The sequence below is a fragment of the Mobula birostris genome, chromosome 15 (assembly GCF_030028105.1).
Source record: "Mobula birostris isolate sMobBir1 chromosome 15, sMobBir1.hap1, whole genome shotgun sequence".
NCBI classification, from domain to species: Eukaryota; Metazoa; Chordata; class Chondrichthyes; order Myliobatiformes; family Myliobatidae; genus Mobula; species Mobula birostris.
This window is the reverse complement of record NC_092384.1, coordinates 51579669-51600820: the sequence shown is the minus strand read 5'-3', so window position 1 is coordinate 51600820 and position 21152 is coordinate 51579669. Positions and strand designations below refer to the sequence as shown.

Below are 21152 nucleotides of genomic sequence, written 5' to 3'. Positions count from 1 at the left end.
CGGGTTGTAAAAAGCCTCTGTATGTACATAACGGTTTTGAAGTTTGGGATAAAGTTGTTTCTTTGGCATGAAGTTGTTGAGTGTAAGTTACTACAGTGGTGGGTGACCCTAGCCTGTTCTCGTTGGTGTCTGGGACAGCACTCTGGATCAAGTTTTTCTTGATCACTTGGAAGGGTTGCTTTTAAAAGGCAAGTTATGTTCACGTCTTCCACACCTGAAATACCAGGGACAAATGTCCAAAGAGACAAATGTTTCAGAATGGAGCAATTGCAGTTTTACAGTAAGAGTTTGTAAGGTGAGAGAGGAATATATTAGGGGAGCATAAAAGCAAAAGAGAGGTCATCTAATAGGGCTAAAGCTAGTGGCAAGTTGGAGGATAATTTTTAAAAAGTCATAAAGAGAGAAAAGATGGAATATGAAGGTAAGTTCGCCAGTAATATTAAAGAGAATACCAAAAGTTTTTATAGATATATAAAGAGTAGAAGACAGGCAAGGGTGAATATTAGACTGTTGGAAAATGATGCTGAAGAGATCGTAACGGGGGGACAAACAAATAGTGGAAAAACACAGTAAGTATTTTGTGTAGTTTTCACTGTGGAAGGCACTAGCAGTATGCCTGAAATTTTAGAGTGTCAGGGAACAGGAGTGAGTGTAGTTGCTATTACTAAGGGAAGCTTGCTTGGGAACCTGAAAGGTCTGAAGGTAGATAAGTCATCTGGACCACCAGGACTACATCCAGTGCTCTAACAGAGGTAGCTGTGGAGGCAGTCGTAATGATCTTTCAGGAATCACTAGATTCTGGGTTCCAGGGGACTGGAAAATTGCAAATGTCACTCCACTCTTAAGGAAGGGAGGGAGGCAGAAGAAAGGAAATTATAGGTCAATTAGCCTGACTTCAGTGGTTGGGAAGATGTTGAAGTCCGTTATTAAGGATCAGATTTCAAGGTGCTTGGAAGAACATGATGAAGTAGACTAAAGTCAGCATGGTGAAAATGTTGACTGACAAATCTGTTGGAATTGTTTGAGGAAATAACAGACTTGGATATTCAGAAGGCCTTTTGGCAAAGTGCCGCACATGAGGCTGCTTAACAAGTTAAGAGCCCATGGTATTACAGGAGAGATACCAGCATGGATAGAAGATTAGCTGACCAGCGGGAGGCAAATTATGGGAATAAGGGGGGCCTATTCTGCTTGGCTATCAGTGACTAATGATGATTTGCAGGGGTCGCTATCGGGACCACTTCTTTTCACGTTACATGTCAATAGTTTGGATGACAAAATTGATGGCTTTGTGGCCAAGTTTGCAGACAATACAAAGATAGGTGAGGGTCAGTTAATGCTGAGAAAGCAAGGAGTCTTCAGAAAGACATGGGAGGATCGGGAGAATGGGCAAAGAAGTGGCAGATGGAATATAGTTTAGAGAAGTGTATGGTCATGCACTTTGGTCGAGGAAATAAAGGCATAGACTATTCTCTAAATGGGGAGGAAATTCAAAAATCAGAGGTGCAAAGGGACTTGGGAGTCCTTGTGCAGGCTTCCCTAAATATTAACTTGCAGATGAGTCAATAGTAAGGACAGTAAATGTAATGATAACAATAATTTCGAGGGGACCAGAATATAAGAGCAAAGGTATAATGCTGGGCTTCATAAGGCATTGGTCAGCCCATAGCTGGAGTATTGTGAGCAGTTTTGGGTCCCTTATCTAAGAAAAGCTGTGTTGGCATTGGAGGGGGTCCAGGGTACGTTTGTGAGAATGATTCCAGGAATGAAAGGGTTAATGTGTGAGGAGTGGTTGATGCCTCTGGGCCTGTACTCACTGGAATTTAGAAGAATGAAGATGGGGTGGGGGGGGGGGAGTTCATTGAAACCTATCGAATATTGAAAGGCCTAGATGGAATGTAGGTGGAGAGGATATTTCCTTTCCTAGGTGAGTCTCGGACCAGAGGGCACAGCCTCTGACATCCATTTTGAACAGAGTTGAGAAGGAATTTCTTTAGCCAGAGGGTGGTGAATCTATGAAATTCATTGTCATGGACCGGTGGACAGGTATGGAGGGAGAGTTATTGAGTCTATTCAAAGAGGAGGTTGATAGGTTGCTGGGGATAAGCAGGAGAATGGGGTTGAGTGGGATAATAAATCAGCTATGATAGAATGGCAGAGAAGACGCAATTGTCCAACTGGCCTAATTCTACTCCTATGTCTTATGGGAAAACTAAACAATGCCGTGAATAAATCCTGCCCAACATCTCTAATATTGTCGGGCACCATGATTTACTGATGGCATTCTTCCCTCAGAAGGTTGTGGATTTAAATCCCAAACGGGGGATACCAGTATGGTATATTTCTACCTGTCTGGGACATTATTGCACCCCCCTTTACAGAGACAATGGTCACCTGTAAGTGTTCAGAGAGCTTCATATTCAGTTACTGAAGCTGTTATGCTGATAACAAATAGGACATTAAATAATGGCTGCTTGACTTATCCAGGTAACAAGTAAGAATACAATTACTGTGTGTGTCCTGAGGTAGAACATACAAGATTGAAGTGTACATGTGTCTGATTTTGGACCAAACAGATTTTTAGGTCATTGAGTCCTAAGTGACAGTGAATACCTTTAAAATGGAAATGCCTTAAGTAGGGCATTTTTTATACCATTCCTCAAAGTAATTTGGAGATAAAGTTTTACATGTAATCTGTGTTATTTTTAAAGTGTTTTTATGTTCTCCTTTTCCAGGTTTGGAGCATTACATTTCACAGCTGGTTAACCTTTGTACTTCTGATTTGGGCTTGCCTTATCTGGATTGTCCGTAGTCGGCGACAGCTTGCCATGGTCTGTTCTCCATTCATTCTGCTCTATGGCATCATGCTGTGCAGCGTGCAGTATGTCTGGGGAATGGAGCTCACCAAAGAACTTCCAACCAAAATAGGATTTGTCGTTCTGACTCAGCTGGGTTTAGTCCACAAGGAGCATCACTGTCTGAGCCTCGGTGTGATGGTCAGTCTTTTCATTGCTCTGAGAGATGTGTTTACTGGAGGGGTGTCAGTTTGATGGCCTTTTACAGGCGACCCCTTGCCAGCCCATCCTTGAGCTGGCACGTTATCTCTGGTTAATGATGAGCGGTTAGAGACAAGGAATGTAAGTGAGCTTGCCAGCGGTGCCCACGTCCTGTGGATGAATGAAATAATGAAAGGCGGTTGATTCACATGCAGCCTTTGGTGAACATACAGTTTCCTCATTAAACATAATTGTTGTTGTGGACTCCTGGCGACCCTATGGATAGTGCAGTTGTCCATGGGGTTTTTGTGGCAAAATACAATGGCCAGACCTTTCTTCTGCACAGATACTGCTGCTGCCCAGGTTGGGTCTCAGCTGGATTTGAACTCTGGACCATCCGCCACTACACCACCAGCCGACCCAAGCATTAATTAGGTCATAACAAACCACTAATGGTATCTTTCATGCTCATTGCCTCTGGGTGAGGTAGCCTGTCCGCGTGCACAGTCCTCATCTCACGCTCACACTGAGTCTTAGATTTCTTCCTCAATCTATCGCAATGCCTGTTTTCCCCGAACCTTTACCTGCAATCATTCATCTTTTTGTGACCTTCAGGTCTGATTACTGCAGCACACTCCTGGGTAAGTTCTCAAACTCCAGTATTTGTGAAGTTCACCTCATCCAGAACATGGCTGCCTTCCTCCTTAATGCCACTTCCTTGACCTTTCAAGAACCCGCCCTGCCCTCCCAACACTTACGCTTTAAATTCTCAATCTTCTGTCCAATTTACTCATGTTATTACCCGCTCCCTGTCTTCATAATCTGCTCCAGTACCAGGAGGCTCTTTTCCCTGGATCCGGGCATCTGTGCCTCATCACATCGTTTCTGCCCACCATTGACAGCTGTGCCTCCTGGTTAGTATGCATTGTACTCTTGAAGCCCGTCTCCTCATTCTTCACAACTTCATTTAAAACCAACCTTGTCAATGCTTGTCTTCTTTTCCTTATTTGCCTTGGTGTCTCAAGAGCTCCAAAATCTGACCCAAGTTAGCTTGGGCTAACAGTTAAGCCACTTTGCCTCTGAACAAACACAATCTTGCTCTCTTGATGGTTTTTTAGAACAAACCACTGGAGATAAACATAGAAACTAGAAAATAGGTGCAGGAGTAGGCCATTCGGCGCTTCCAGCCTGCACCGCCATTCAGTATGATCATGGCTGATCATCCAACTCAGAACCCTGTACCTGCCTTCCGTCCATACCCCCGATCCCTTTAGCCACAAGGGCCATCTAACTTCCTCTTAATTATAGCCAATGAACTGGCCTCAACTGTTTCCTGTGGCAGAGAATTCCACAGATTCACCACTCTCTGTGTGAAGAAGTTTTTCCTCATCTCGGTCCTAAAAGGCTTCCCCTTTATCCTCAAACTGTGACCCCTCGTTCTGGACTTCCCCAACATCGGGAACAATCTTCTTGCATCTAGCCTGTCCAATCCCTTTAGAATTTTATACATTTCAATAAGATCATTCCTCAATCTTCTAAATTCCAGAGAGTATAAGCCTAGTCGATCCAGTCTTTCATCATATGAAAGTCCTGCCACCCCAGGAATCAATCTGGTGAACCTTCTTTGTACTCCCTCTATGGCAAGAATGTCTTTCCTCAGATTAGGGGACCAAAACTGCACACAATACTCCAGGTGTGGTTTCACCAAGCCCTTGTACAACTGCAGTAGTACCTCCCTGCTCCTGTACTCGAATCCTCTTGCTATGAATGCCAGCATACCATTTGCCTTTTTCACTGCCTGCTGTACCTGCATGCCCACTTTCAATGACTGGTGTACAATGACACCCAGGTCTCGTTGCACCTCCCCTTTTCCTAATTGGCCACCATTCAGATAATAATCTGTTTTCCTTTTCTTACCACCAAAGTGGATAACCTCACATTTATCCACATTAATTTGCATCTGCCATGAATTTGCCCACTCACCTAACCTATCCAAGTCACCCTGCATCCTCTTAGCATCCTCCTCACAGCTAACACTGCCGCCCAGCTTTGTGTCATCCGCAAACTTGGAGATGCTGCATTTAATTCCCTCGTCTAAGTCATTAATATATATTGTAAACAACTGGGGTCCCAGCACTGAGCCTTGCGGTACCCCACTAGTCACTGCCTGCCATTCTGAAAAGGTCCCGTTTATTCCCACTCTTTGCTTCCTGTCTGCCAACCAATTCTCTATCCACACCAATACCTTACCCCCAATACCGTGTGCTTAAGTTTGCACACTAATCTCCTGTGTGGGACCTTGTCAAGAGCCTTTTGAAAATCCAAATATACCACATGCAGTGGTTCTCCCCTATCCACTCTACTAATTACATCCTCAAAAAATTCTATGAGATTCGTCAGACATGATTTTCCTTTCACAAATCCATGCTGACTTTGTCCAATGATTTCATCGCTTTCCAAACGTGCTGTTATCACATCTTTGATAACTGACTTTAGCATTTTCCCCACCACCGATGTCAGGCTTACCAGTCTATAATTCCCCGGTTTCTCTCTCCTTCCTTTTTTAAAAAGTGGGGTTACATTAGCCACCCTCCAATCCTCAGGAACTAATCCAGAATCTAAAGAGTTTTGAAAAATTATCACTAATGCATCCACTATTTCTTGGGCTACTTCCTTAAGCACTCTGGGATGCAGACCATCTGGCCCTGGGGATTTATCCGCCTTTAATCCCTTCAGTTTACCTAACACCACTTCCCTACTAACATGTATTTCCCTCAGTTCCTCCATCTCACTAGACCCTCTGTCTCCTACTATTTCCGGAAGATTATTTATGTCCTCCTTAGTGAAGACAGAACCTAAGTAGTTATTCAATTGGTCTGCCATGTCCTTGTTCCCCATGATCAATTCACTTGTTTCTGACTGTAACGGACCTACATTTGTCTTAACCAATCTTTTTCTTTTCACATATCTATAAAAGCTTTTACAGTCAGTTTTTATGTTCCCTGCCAGCTTTCTCTCATAATCTTTTTTATCTTTCCTAATTAAGCCCTTTGTCCTCCTCTGCTGGACTCTGAATTTCTCCCAGTCCTCAGGTGTGCCACTTTTTCTGGCTAATTTGTACGTTTCTTCTTTGGAATTGATACTATCCCTAATTTACCTTGTCAGCCATGGGTGCACTACTTTCCCTGATTTATTCTTTTGCCAAACTGGGATGAACAATCATTGTAGTTCATCCATGCGATCTTTAAATGCTTGCCATTGCATATCCACCGTCAGCCCTTTAAGTATCATTTGCCAGTCTATCTTAGCTAATTCACGTCTCATACCTTCAAAGTTACCCTTCTATAAGTTCAGAGCCTTTGTTTCTGAATTAACTATATCACCCTCCATCTTAATGAAGAATTCCACTATATTATGGTCACTCTTACCCAAGGGGCCTCTCACGACAAGATTGCTAACCCTTCCTCATTGCTCAATATCCAGTCTAGAATGGCCTGCTCTCTAGTTGGTTCCTCTATCAGAAAACAAATTTCAATGTTGTCTTTTACAAAAATAATTTTGTTTGCTCTGTATACATTTAAAAATGACTACGTCCTTTAGCTGAAGCTATGTATGCCAACGATTTCATCTCATTTTATCCTCAGCTATTGTACACACTCACATTTTGGCTCTTATTGCGCCAGTTTGTAAAAGAAAAATGCTTGAAGCGGAAAGAGGTCCCGCTGAAAGAAGTAACTGTTCCTGAGGCAGGTGAGTGATGGATATTTTTGCAATCAAATTGTAGATCTGGAAGAAATGTGGCTGCAATTCCTATCTGGCTGAAATAAGTTGCTGACCTTAGAGAAACTAGAATCCAGGGGCTGGGGCAAACGTACAAAAAATAGAAGTTTGGAAAGCTTGAAAAGCTTGAGGACCTCGATAGGATCACTGTCACTAACGAGATAGTGATAAGCAAACTAGAGGGCCTAAATCAGGGGTGTCAAACTACTGGCCCGCGAAGGGGTCCAATCTGACCCGCAGGATGATTTGAGGGGAAAAAAAAAGTATTTTCACGACCATTTAACCATATAACCATATAACAATTACAGCATGGAAACAGGCCATCTCAGCCCTTCTAGTCCGTGCCAAACTCTTACTCTCACCTAGTCCCACCGACCTGCACTCAGTCCATAACCCTCCATTCCTTTCCTGGCCATATAGCTGTCCAATTTAACTTTAAACGACAACATCGAACCTGCCTCAACCACTTCTGCTGGAAGCTTGTTCCACACAGCTACCGCACTCTAAGTAAAGAAGTTCCCCCTCATGTTACCCCTAAACTTTTGCCCTTTAACTCTCAACTCATATCCTCAGACAACAGACAATAGGTGCAGGATTAGGCCATTCGGCCCTTCAAGCCAGCACCGCCATTTACTGTGATCATGGCTGATCATCCACCATCAGTACCCTTTTCCTGCCTTCTCCCCATATCCCTTGACTCCGCTATCTTTAAGAGCTCTATCTAACTCTTTCTTGAAAGAATCCAGAGAATTGGCCTCGACTGCCTTCTGAGGCAGAGCATTCTACAGAACCATAACCCTCTGTGTGAAAAAGTTTTTCCTCAACTCCGTTCTAAATGGTTTACCCTTTATTCTTAAACTCTGACCTCTGATTCTGGACTCCCCCAACATCGGGAACATGTTTCCTGCCTCTAGCGTATCCAATCCCTTAATAATCTTATGTTTCAATCAGATCCCCTCTCATCCTTCTAAATTCCAGTGTATACAAGCCCAGTTGCTCCAATCTTTCAACATATGACAGTCCCACCATCCCGGGAATTAACCTTGTGGACCTACGCTGCACTCTCTCAATAGCTAGAATGTCCTTCCTCAAATTTGGAGACAAAAACTGTACACAATACTCCAGGTGTGGTCTCACCAGGGCCCTGTACAACTGCTGAAGGACCTCTTTGCTCCTATACTTAACTCCCCTTGTTATGAAGGCCAACATGCCATTAGCTTTCTTCACTGCCTGCTGCACCTGCATGCTTACTTTCAGTGACTGATGAACAGGGACACCTAGATCTCGTTGTACTTCCCCTTTTCCTAACTTGACTCCATTTAGATAATAATCTGCCTTCCTGTTCTTACCACCAAAGTGGATAACCACACATTTATCCACATTAAACTGCATCTGCCATGCATCTGCCCACTCACCCAACCTGTCCAAGTCACCCTGCATTCTCATAATATCCTCCTCACATTTCACACTGCCACCCAGCTTTGTGTCATCTGCAAATTTGCTAATGTTACTTTTAATCCCTTCATCTAAATCATTAATGATTGAATTAATTGAATTGTTTGAATCTCCCCCACTCTCAATGGAAAAAGCCTATCCACGTCAACTCTATCACCCTCATAATTTTAAATACCTCTATCAAGTCCCCCCTCAACCTTCTACGTTCCAAAGGATAAAGATCCAATTTGTTCAACCTTTCTCTTTAACTTAGGTGATGAAACCCAGGTAACATTCTACTTCTCTGTACTCTCTCTATTTTGTTGATATCTTTCCTATAATTCGGTGACCAAAACTGTACACAATACTCCAAATTTGGCCTCACCAATGCCTTGTACAATTTCAACATTACATCCCAACTCATATACTCAATGCTCTGATTTATAAAGGCCAGCATACCAAAAGCTTTCTTCACCACCCTATCCACATGAGATTCTATCTTCAGGGAACTATGCACCATTATTCCTAGATCCCTCTGTTCCACTGCATTCTTCAGTGCCCTACCATTTACCATGTATGTCCTATTTTGATTAGTCCTACCAAAATGTAGCACCTCACATTTTTCAGCATTAAACTCCATCTGCCATCTTTCAGCCCACTCTTCTAACTGGCCTAAATCTCTCTGCAAGCTTTAAAAACCTGCTTCATTATCCACAACTCCACCTATCTTAGTATCATCTGCATACTTACTCATCAAATTTATTACTCCATCATCCAGATCATTAATGTATATGAAAAACAACATTGGACCCAGTGCAGATCCCTGAGGGACACCACTAGTCACCGGCCTCCAATCTGACAAACAGTTATCCACAACTACTCTCTGGCATCTCCCATCCAGCCACTGCTGAATCCATTTTACTACTTCAATATTAATACCTAACGATTGAACCTTCCTAACTAACCTTCCGTGTGGAACCTTGTCAAAGGCCTTACTGAAGTCCTTATAGACAACATCCACTGCTTTACCCTTGTCAACTTTTCTAGTAACCTCTTCCAAAAATTCAGTAAGATTTGTCAAACATGACCTTCTACGCATAAATCCATGTTGACTGTTCCTAATCAGATTCTGTCTATCCAGATAATTATATATACTGTCTCTAAGAATACTTCCCATCAATTTACCCACCACTGACATCAAACTCACAGGCCGATAATTGCTAGGTTTACTCTTAGAACCCTTTTTAAAGAATGGAACAACATGAGCAATACACCAATCCTCCGGCACCATCCCCGTTTCTAATGACATCTGAAATATTTCTGTCAGAGCCCCTACTATTTCCACACTAACTTCCCTCAAGGTCCTGGGGAATATCCTATCAGGACTCAGAGACTTATCCACTTTTATATTCCTTAAAAGCTCCAGTACTCCTTCTAATCATCATAGTTTCCATCACTTCCCTACCTGTTTCCTTTACCTTACACAATTCAATATCCTTCTCCTTAGTGAATACCGAAGAAAAGAAATTGTTCAGAATCTCCCCCATCTCTTTTGGCTCCACACATAGCTGTCCACTCTGATTCTCTAAGGGACCAATTTTATCCCTCACTATCCTTTTGCTATTAATATAACTGTAGAAACCCTTTGGATTTATTTACACCTTACTTGCCAAAGCAACCTCATATCTTCCATCCCTCCCCCTCCTGTCTTCTCCTATCATTTTGGATCTCCCCCTCCCCCTCCCACTTTCAAATCTCTCACTAGCTCTTCTTTCAGTTAGTTCTGACGAAGGGCCTTGGCCGGAAACGTCGATTGTACCTCTTCCTATAGATGCTGCCTGGCCTGCTGTGTTCACCAGCAACTTTGATGTGTGTTGCTTGAATTTCCAGCATCTGCAGAATTCCTGGTGTTTGTGCTCGTATCTTCTTTTAGCTTTTCTAATTTCTTTCTTAAGATTCTTTTTACATTCTTTATATTCCTCGAGCACCTCATTTACTCCATGCTGCCTATATTTACTGTAGATATCTCTCTTTTTCCAAACTAAGTTTCCAATATCCCTTGAAAACCATAGCTCTCTCAAACTTTTAACCTTTCCTTTCAACCTAACAGGAACATAAAGGCTCTGTACCCTCAAAATTTCACCTTTAAATGACCTCCATTTCTCTGTTACATTCTTCCCATAAAACAAATTGTCCCAATCCATTCCTTCTAAATCCTTTCTTATCTCCTCAAAGTTATCCTTTCTCCAATCAAAAATCGCAACCCTGGGTCCAGACCTATCCTTCTCCATAATTATATTGAAACTAAAACCTGCCCCTACACCTCCTCCCTCACTACCATTCAGGGCTCCAAACAGTCCTTCCAGGTGAGTCAACACTTCATCTGTGAGAGTGCGTTGGGGTCATATACTGTATCTGGTCCTCCCAGTGTGGCCTCCTGTATATTGGTGAGACTTGTCCTTACAAATTTGCTCCTCCAATTCTCACTCCCCATTAGGTGGTCTATAATACACCACTATAAGCGTTACTACACCTTTCCCATTCCTCAATTCCACCCAAATAGCTTCCCTAGACGAGCCCTCTAATCTAACCTGCCAGAGCACTGCTGTAACATTTTCTCTGACAAGCAATGCAACACCTTCCCCTCTTGTCCCTCCAATTCTATCACACCTGAAGTAATTAAATCCAGAAATATTTAGTTGCCAATCACACCCCTCCTGTATCCATGTTTCACTAATAGCTACCATATCATACTTCCAGGTATTTATTATGTACCTGTACGGCAGCCGCTCTCTCTCCCACCCCTGTCTGTGTCGCCTGCTGCACTGGCAGCTTGTTGTGTGTACTTAGAAAACAATAGGCGGCAGTTAACCACCCACTGTACAGAAGCACCTACCACCCTGCACTGAAGACCACCAGGGCCCCACTTACGTCGTCAGACACAGTATAAACACACAGAGTACTCAGGTAAGTAACACCTGTAGCAAGGCTGAGACTGTTTGCTGCTGTGGTTCAAAATGCTTTCCTAGAAAAGAAAAGTTGACATCGAAGGTCAGATATTCAATGATAATTGGAAAGATCGTTTTTTTCTTCTGTGAGGTCAACGGCAAACCTATGTGTCTGATATGCTCGCAACAAGTGGCTGTGGCACAAGAGTACAATATCAAACGACACTATGAGACATCACACAGAGAAAAATATGACAAGTACGCAGGATGACTCAGAACACAAAAGGTAAACGAGCTTGAAGCAGCTCTGAAATCAGTGTTCACCAAAAGTCAAGAAACTCATGATGGAGCTGTCAAGGCCAGTTATATTATTGCCAACAAAATAGCTGCTGTGTCAAAGCCATAGTCAGAGGGGGAATTCATCAAAGCATGGATGCTGACGGCGGCTGAGCTGGTGTGCCCTGAGAAGAGACAGGCTTTTGGTAATATCAGCTTGTCAAGAAATACTGTGGCAGAGAGAATTGGGGACCTTGCAGGAGATTTGAACAGTCAACTAAAAGACAAAGTGAAGTCATTTGTTGCCTTCGCTATTGCAATTGATGAGAGCACCGATGTGACTGATGTAGCTCAATTGGGAATATTTATTCGTGGTGTTGATGCGTCTTTGACCGTCACCAAGGAGTTTGTGGAGATGGTGCCCATGACAAACACCACAACAGCGAACGACGTTTTCTCCAGCCTCGTCAAGGCCTTGGACAGATTGGGGGTTGACTGGAGTCACGCTGTCGGCGAGCAGAGTTGATAGTGGAGGAAGGGAAGCCCCTTTCTTTAAAAAATGAAGACATCTCCCTCGTCCTAGAATGAAAAGCCTCATCCTGAGAGCAGATGCGGCGGAGATGGAGGAATTGCGAGAAGGGGATGACGTTTTTGCAAGAGGGTGAGAAGAAGAATAGTCCAGATAGCTGTGAGAGTCAGTAGGCTACTAGGACGAGGGAGATGTCTTCATTTTTTAAAGAAAGGGGCTTCCCTTCCTCCACTATCAACTCTGCTCTTAAACGCATCTCCCCCATTTCACGTACATCTGCTCTCACTCCATCCTCCCGCCACCCCACTAGGAATAGGGTTCTCCTGGTCCTCACCTACCACCCCACCAGCCTCCGGGTCCAACATATTATTCTCCATAACTTCCGCCACCTCCAACGGGATCCCACCACTAAGCACATCTTTCCCTCCCCACCTCTCTCTGCATTCCACAGGGATCGCTCCCTACACAACTCCCTTGTCCATTCGTCCCCCCCCATCCCTCCCCACTGATCTCCCTCCTGGCACTTATCCGTGTAAGTGGAACAAGTGCTACACATGCCCTTACACTTCCTCCCTTACCATCATTCAGGGCCCCAAACAGTCCTTCCAGGTGAGGCAACACTTCACCTATGAGTCGACTGGGGTGATATACTGCGTCCGGTGCTCCCGATGTGGTCTTTTATATATTGGCGAGACCCGACGCAGACTGGGAGACCGCTTTGCTGAACATCTACGCTCTGTCCGCCAGAGAAAGCAGGATCTCCCAGTGGCCACACATTTTAATTCCACATCCCATTCCCATTCTGACATGTCTATCCATGGCCTCCTCTACTGTAAAGATGAAGCCACACTCAGGTTGGAGGAACAACACCTTATATTCCGTCTGGGTAGCCTCCAACCTGATGGCATGAACATTGACTTCTCTAACTTCCGCTAGGCCCCACCTTCCCCTCGTACCCCATCTGTTACTTATTTTTATGCACACATTCTTTCTCTCACTCTCCTTTTTCTCCCTCTGTCCCTCTGAATATACCTCTTGCCCATCCTCTGGGTCCCCCCCGCCCCGTCTTTCTTCCCGGACCTCCTGTCCCATGATCCTCTCGTATCCCCTTTTGCCAATCACCTGTCCAGCTCTCGGCTCCATCCCTCCCCCTCCTGTCTTCTCCTATCATTTTGGATCTCCCCCTCCCCCTCCAACTTTCAAATCCCTTACTCACTCTTCCTTCAGTTAGTCCTGACGAAGGGTCTCGGCCTGAAACGTCGACTGCGCCCCTTCCTAGAGATGCTGCCTGGCCTGCTGCGTTCACCAGCAACTTTGATGTGTGTTGCTTGAATTTCCAGCATTTGCAGAATTCCTGTTGCTTGCGTTTGAAATATAAATTTGAGACTGTGGGTCTGGACTCATTCTATCAATACCTGGGACTGATGTACCCCAAGATGACAGACTTTGCCTCAAAGATCCTTTGCATGTTCGGGACAACATATCTCTGTGAGCAGGCGTTCACCATAATGATCATTAACAAATCCAAACTGCGCTGGCAGCTGACACACAGACATCTAAATGACATTATGAAAATCACAACTGCCCAGAAACTGGTCCCTGATGTTGACAGGCTGGTTAAAGCCAAGAGATGTCAGGTGTCTGGAAGCAGCAAGTGAAAAATGAGTGATACTGTTCGATGCACTGCGACATGTAAGCAAAATGCATTATGAAATATTGAGTGTCATAATATTGTAATTCATTCATTTTCTGACTATTCTATTATTGTAAGTGTGATCACTTCAATAAAAATTAGAGGCTAACTGCGTTCACTGTCTGAGTTTGATTGGTGGAAGCAGGCTAATAAAAATTAGGTGCGGTTGTGTAGCCTACATTTACAATTTGTTTCGTTAGGTCTACATTTGTGTCTGCTAATGTTCGATTTCAAACGGTTTATTAATGGAAAGGGTGTGGCTCCCAAAACAATCTTAGCCAAAATAGCATCTTTTTTTTTCTCTCTCTCATCGCAACTTCCTTGTAGCCTACGACTGTAAGTTAATACCAATCATAAAAATAATGCTTGCTAGGCAATCTCCTTCATAAGAAACGAAATTCATAAAGTGAATCACTTTGTAGTTATAGCAGAGACTGAGACACATGAGAGCAGGTTGAAAAAATGAAGGCAACGAAAGCTGTGGGAGCATGCGTGCGCATAACTGATCCGACCCACATGAAGTCGCGTTTTGTCCAATCCGGTCCATGACCTGAAATGAGTTTGACACCCCTGGCCTAAAGGTACACAAGTCCCCTGGTCCTGATGGGATACATCCCAGGGTGCTGAGGGAATTGGCGAGGGTTATCATAGATGCGTTGGTAATTATTTACCAAATTCTCTGGACTCTGGGCAGGTCCCGACGGATTGGAAGACAGAAAATGTCACACCACTTTTTAAAAAAGGATGTAGGCAAAAGACAGGCAGCTATAGACCAGTTAACTTAACGTCTGTAGTCAGGAAAATGCTTAAATCTGTCATTAAGGAAGAAATAGCAAAACATTTAAAAAGGAGTGGTTCCATTAGACAGATACAGCATGGATTCAGAAAGGACAGGTCCTGTTTGACAAACTTACTGGAGTTCTTTGAGGACATAGTGAGTGCAGTGGATAGAGGGGACCAGATGGATGTCGTAAACTTGGATTTCCAGAAGACGTTCGATAAGGTGCCGCACAAGAGACTTATAAATAAGATACGGATGCATGGAGTCGGAGGAAGTGTATTGGCATGGATAGTGGATTGGTTAACCGATGGAAGGCAGAGAGTTGGTATAAATGGGTGTTTCTCTGGTCGGCAGTCAGTGGTGAGTGGGGTGCCGCAGGGGTCGGTGCTGGGCCTGCAGCTGTTTACCATTTACAATGATGATTTGGAAGAGGGGACTGAGTGTAGCGTAGCAAAATTTTCTGATGACACTAAACTGAGTGGAAAAGCAAATTGTACAGAGGATGTGGAGAGTCTGCAGAGGGATATAGATAGGGTAAGTGAGTGGGCCATGGTCTGGCAGATAGAATGCAACATTGGTAAATGTGAGATCATCCACTTTGGAAAGAATAGTAGAAGAGCAGATTATTATTTAAATGGTGAAATATTGCAGCATGCTGTTGTGCGGAGGGACTTGGGAGTGCTTGTGCATGAATCGCAAAAACTTGGCTTGCAGGTGCAACAGGTTATTAAGAAGGCAAACGGAATGTTGGCCTTCATTGCTAAAGGGATTGAATTCAAGAGCAGGGAGGTCATGCTGCAACTATACAGGGTACTGGTGAGGCCGCACCTGGAGTACTGTGTGCAGTTCTGGTCTCCATACTTGAGGACGGATATACTGGCTTTGGAGGCAGTGCAGAGGAGGTTCACCAGCTTGATTCCAGAGATGAAGGGGTTAACTTATGAGGAGAGATTGAGTCGCCTGGGACTAAACTCTCTGGAATTCAGAAGAATGAGAGGGGATATTATCGAAACATACAAAATTTTGAAATGGATATATAAGATAGAAGTAGGAAAGTTGTTTCCATTGGTAGGTGAGACTAGAACTAGGGGACATTGCTTCAAGATTTAGGAGAGAAGATTTAGGATGGAGATGAGGAGAAACTGTTTTTCCCAGAGAGTGGTGAATCTGTGGAATTCTCTGCCCAGGGAAGCAGTTGAGGCTCCTTCACCAAATATATTTAAGAAACAGTTAGATAGGTTTTTACATAGTAAGGGAATTAAGGGTTATGGGGAATAGGCAGGTAGATGGAGCTGAGTTTATGGACAGATCAGCCATGATCTTATTGAATGGCGGGGCAGGCTCGATGGGCCGGATGGCCTACTCCTGCTCCTATTTCTTACGTTTCTTATGAATCCATCGGAGAATCCAAGGAGTTAAAATTCCATTAAATACTGTAAATTAGTAAAGCTGGAATAGTTAAATTCTTTGTTCCTTCAGAGAAGGAAATTTGCCATCCATCCTTGACTTGTTTGGCCTTTCTGTAGTTCCAGCCTCACAGCGACAAGGTCAACTCTTCACTACCTCCAAGAGAGGCCAGGTTTGAAGTGCAGTAAATTCAGCTAATTTCTTTTAGGAAAGTTAATTGCTAAATGATCCAAAGTTAGAAGAGGAAATATAAATGCATATATTATAGGCTACCATGGAACATAATGTCAAAGATTCTGATGTACCTTTCAGTTACAGATATTGGGAGTCGCCAGTGAGTTAGGTAAATAATAGCTTCTAGCACCAGGAGTCAAGTGAACCTAATCTATCTCACATGATCACATTGAGAGAGATGTTTTGTAGCTCTGATGCTTGAATAGGAATGTGACTGTGTTCACACAGACTGACATCTGCTATAATTAATACATTTCTTTTTGTCCAATCTGTAAATTTTTTATGCAGCATAGTATGATCAGAAAAGAGAGAACATGGTTCAACAAACAAAATCCCTCCTCTCAGAGAAAGATAGATTTGGAGAAGAGTTTGACCATTGGTGTTAGAATTTGACTGCATTCTAACTTATGTATTCTAAAGGAAAGTTTCACTTTTTTCCAGTTAAAATCTGACACGCAGAAGCATTGATTTTTGCAGTTTTTACATGTCTATTGTATATCTTTATTCTTGTTACAGACCGGGAGAAAAATGACGTTTTGAAAGCGCTTGGGGAACTAACTATGAGTTTCTATGCCAAGTACTGGATTTACATTTGTGGAGGGATGTTCTTCGTTGTCAGTTTCACTGGAAGAATAGTGGTCTATAAAATTGTTTATATGTTCCTTTTCCTCCTTTGCCTTTCATTCTATCAGGTGAGAAACCAGTAAAACTAATCAACAACAAGAACAGACTATACCCCATTAGAAATCATTTTTAGTAATGAGAGCTATTTAAAAATATACTTAATTATGAATATATATATATAAGGCTTGATTAATTGTGTGTCTTGGTATGCAGTTTCAGATGAAGTCTGATGTGCTTGCTTCTGAATGGATTGGGTCTGAGAGGAGATTAAATGGGATAACTTTGTGATCTGTTCATTTAAAACCACTGCTGTAAAAATCCTGCCTCGTTCTCCAGAGTCATATATGGAAGAAAATCTGCCATCCTTACCTGCTATGATCTAGATGTGACTCCAAGTGCATCAGTGTGGCTTCTGACGTGGAGTGGCAACCACTCGGGTTAAAGGACAATTAATGATGAACAGTAAATCCTGACTTAGTCAGTGACTACAAATCCCTCGGGGGAAATAAGTGTTGTAATAATGTACTATTTCAAGCTGTTCCTCTACTTTCTCATGCTGCCTTTTGCTAATGTTTTATTCTTGTTCATTTTGCTAGGCCTGTTACTTCCTGTGGCGCAAGTTGCTGAGGCTGTTCTTGTGGCTGGTTGTTGCCTACACAATGCTGGTTCTCATTTCAGTTTACACTTTTCAGTTTGATGACTTTCCTCATTACTGGATGAACTTTACTGGATTTACAGAGAAACAGTATGTGCCATTTTAATTCTGGCAAAATTAATCTGTATTACGATTGGATTTGCTGTTGAACTAATACACGTTAGAAATATTGAAACATTAGTGAACTTGGTTTTCTGTGAGATGTTGGCATACAGTGAGAAAAGTTAATAGATTTTAAGGGATTCCTGATGAAAGGTCTTGTCCTGAAACGTCAATTGTTTATTCCTATCCGTGGGTGCTGCCTGACTTGCTGAGTTCCTCCAGCATTTTATTTGTGTCATTAAAAAATGTATTTTTTAAAAAAAAGTTTATTTGAACTGTATTTCATGCCCTCTATCACTGCAATTTTATTTAAAAAAAGAGATTCTCAATAGCATATGAAAACTTGGCCAGTGTTTTCCTAAACAAAACCCAAAAGGTTAAGTGTTGATCCTTTCTGAATAAGGTGCTTAGAAAAGCGAATGGCATAAGAGTGGAGTTATTCATGGGACCCAGCATGGGGCCATTCGGTTCATCATGTCTGTGCAAGCCCTTTGACACTTTGTCTTCCTCTTTTGAAGCTGAGAAAGGAATTACAGCAGCCTTTTAAACTTAAACTTAAAAAACACTTCCATCACATGCAGTTTAAAACAAAATTGATCTGTATTTTAAAATATGGAATTTAAAAATTGTCACTTTAGAGTTAGGATATTAGTTGAATTACTGAACTTGTAATCTGGAGGCATGATTTAACTGCAACATCAATAAAATTTAAATTCATCCAAAACAAAAACCTAGCATCAGTAACAGACCAGGAAACTAACATTTTTTGGGGGAAGGAAATCTATTGACCCTATTTTCCTTGGTTTATGACCCTAAGCAATGCTGTTGACTGTAAAATACTGTAGAGATGCACAGTGGCTGTGCCTCCACACAGGGAAGTGCCCACATTCTTTGATTGAGAAAAGAAATTAAGGGTGTTGTATACCACTTTCCTAATTGGAATCTGGAGCCCTCCGGTCCATATGCTGTCAAGCCTGTGACGGGCTGAGTAATTTCATACCTAAGACGAGCAGAAAGCAGTGCATCAAGAAACTGTTGCTAATTCGTCAGCCAGCTGATTTTATTCCTTAATGCAGATCGAGATTTTGGTGTTAGTGTCCAAAAACCCTCCGGTGACAACAGAATGAGCAGCTCTGGATGCAGGAGCATTGGAAAGAGTGCTGGTGATCTAGGGAGGGCAGTTTAATCATGTCCAGTGGTTTAGATGCAATGGACTTGAATCTTCTTAAAGTCCTGATGTTTTTTTTTGTGTGGTAAATGTAATAGGTAAAAGGCTTCTATTTATGTCAGAAAACAAGATGGATAGAGAAGGCATTTTGTCATTGAGGAACTTTTCAAAGTATTTAGTCTATATAAATGTTTTTCTTTTGATGATCTAGGTTAGGGGATATTGGACTGGAGAAATTCGGAGTCACTGAGCTCTTCTCCAGCATCCTGATCCCTGCCTTTTTCCTGCTGTCCTGTATTCTACACCTGCACTACTTCCATCGCCATTTCATGCAGATAACTGACCTGGAGCACATCCCCACTAAAGGAAAAGGCCCACTGCACCGGTAGGGCTTGTATGCATCTGGTTTGATCATCCAAAAACAATTAATGCAGATCGTAAGTGAATAAACTTGTTTAAGAATGCTTCATCGTTAACGCCAACAAGAGATAACGCTCTTCAGATCCGGCGGACTCTGCTTCATTGACTATAAAGTGAAGCACAGACTAAGTTTAGGTTCATTTGTCTCCACACCTCTAGTTCCTGCCTTAGTGTTAGAAGTGTTTCAAACCCAGGAACCTGTGTATTCCTCTGGAGTTACAATCAAACTTTGTTTCAAGGGGTCAATTAACTTCTTAACATGATGGTGAAACCTGTCTGTGGCTTTCTGGGAGTTTACATTTAATCTGAGATGTACCCAAGTAGTGTAATCAGTGAGTGTTTGACGTTACATTGTGTGGGAAAATGACAGTTTGGAGAATATAACTGCCTTCCTGCACATTTTCCACCAAAAAATAAATGATAAAATCAGCCCTGATATTGTACCCTTAAGCCAGTATTAAGAGCATTGACAGATAGGTTAGCCATGTGTGGGTAGGTTAGCCACATGCATCACATCCACAGATTTTTCTTTCCTATGCAATTACATAATTTCCCACCACTGCCTGTAAGGACTTCGTACCTTCTCCCCGTGACTGCGTGGGTTTCCTCCGGGTGCTTTGGTTTGCTCCCACAGTCAAAAGTTGCACCAGATGGTAGATGAATTGGTCATTGTAAATTGTCCTGTGATTAGGCTTGGGTTAAATCGGGCTTTGTTGGGTGGTGTGGCTCGAAGGGTCGGAAAGGCCTATTCCAAGTTGTATCTCAATAAATAAATCTAGGAACACTTACCCATTCCCATTGTCTGTTTTCTTTCACATACAGGCTAAAGGAAAATTTAGCAGCACATTCTGATGAGTAAGTTTCATTATTCTATTTTTTAAATCAATTTTGCCTCAATCCTATTTATTTTGTGTAATATTTTCAGTTTGGCAGTTAGCCTGTCATTCCACGTGTATCACAGGAGTGGGTATGTAATCTTCTGATGGTTACAGGTGATCTGTCTTCTGTTTTCAGTTGCACCAAGCTGTATAATGGCTCAGAGTTGCTCCATTTCGTTATTGTTCTTTCTTCCAACTTTTGTACGAAATGCAGCTGTGATCTGCCAACAGATGCTAACCCGAAACTTTCATAATATGGCCAGCCCACTGTGGCAACTTCTAATAGTATTTTTAAGAGTTATTATTTTATGCGGCTGCATTGAATTGCGGAGCTGTCTGGTTTGGTAAAACTGCACTTGCTACGTGGAAATGTTATTTCTGCAACACAGGGCTAGCTGGTTTCCTCTCCCTCTCTTCCACTCTGAGTAATTGTTCCTTCTCATTGGTCTTATGAGCCACTCATTACAAAACTTTGGAGGTATGATTAATGTGTCAAGTGATATTTGTGTCTTTTTTTGAATTACGGTAAAAATGGAACCCATTTATTATCCAGTGCCAACCTGTACTCCAATTGACTCTGGAAGCTCAGCATTAATATACATCAAAGATTGATCGAATTTTGGAGCATTGAGGGAATCAAGGGATATAGGAACAATCCTTTTGAGGAGATCTCATCGAAACTCGCCATTCTCCTAAAGCCTAGAGAATACAGGTCCAATCTACACCATCTCTCCTCATACAGCAAATCATTTATAGTGATTCAGTATAGTGAATCTTTGCTGTGCTCTCTCTATGGTAAATATACCCTTTCTTAGTAAGGGGAGCAAAATTCTCACACAGCACTTCAGGTAAAGACTCACTGAAGAGTTGTACTCTGCAGCATAATTTCCTTACTCCTGTAATCAATTGATATTGGAGTATAATAAATAATGAATATTAAAGGTTAACATGTCATTTCCTCTGCTAATCACTTGCTTCACTTGCATGTTGACTTTTGGAAGAAAGGTCCCGGCCCGAAAGATCGACTGTTTATTCATTCCCATAGATACCACCTGACCTGCTGAGTTCCTCCATCATTTCGTGTGTGTTGCTTCTCCTCTTTGAATGTCAGCACCAGCTAATCTCTCCCCATTTAATAAAATATTCTGCTTCTCTTTTTTTGTTATTAAATGAAAGGCATTAAATGTCAAGGTCAACAATATTTTGGTCTATTGTATCTGCCACTTA

General features: G+C 42.4%; 1 protein-coding gene across 5 annotated transcripts in view; it reads left to right on the top strand.

Annotated features, from left to right (window-relative positions):
- piezo1 (piezo type mechanosensitive ion channel component 1 (Er blood group)) overlaps window positions 1–21152 on the top strand; it is a 311742-nt gene that overhangs the window by 211522 nt on the left and 79068 nt on the right. For all 5 annotated transcript variants that reach the window (XM_072279777.1, XM_072279778.1, XM_072279776.1 and 2 more), the window contains 6 exons: window positions 2736–2996; window positions 6641–6746; window positions 16595–16770; window positions 17299–17447; window positions 18839–19012; window positions 19870–19902. In XM_072279777.1, coding sequence (XP_072135878.1) covers window positions 2736–2996; window positions 6641–6746; window positions 16595–16770; window positions 17299–17447; window positions 18839–19012; window positions 19870–19902 — 899 coding nt within the window. The remainder of the gene's footprint in view (window positions 1–2735; window positions 2997–6640; window positions 6747–16594; window positions 16771–17298; window positions 17448–18838; window positions 19013–19869; window positions 19903–21152) is intronic.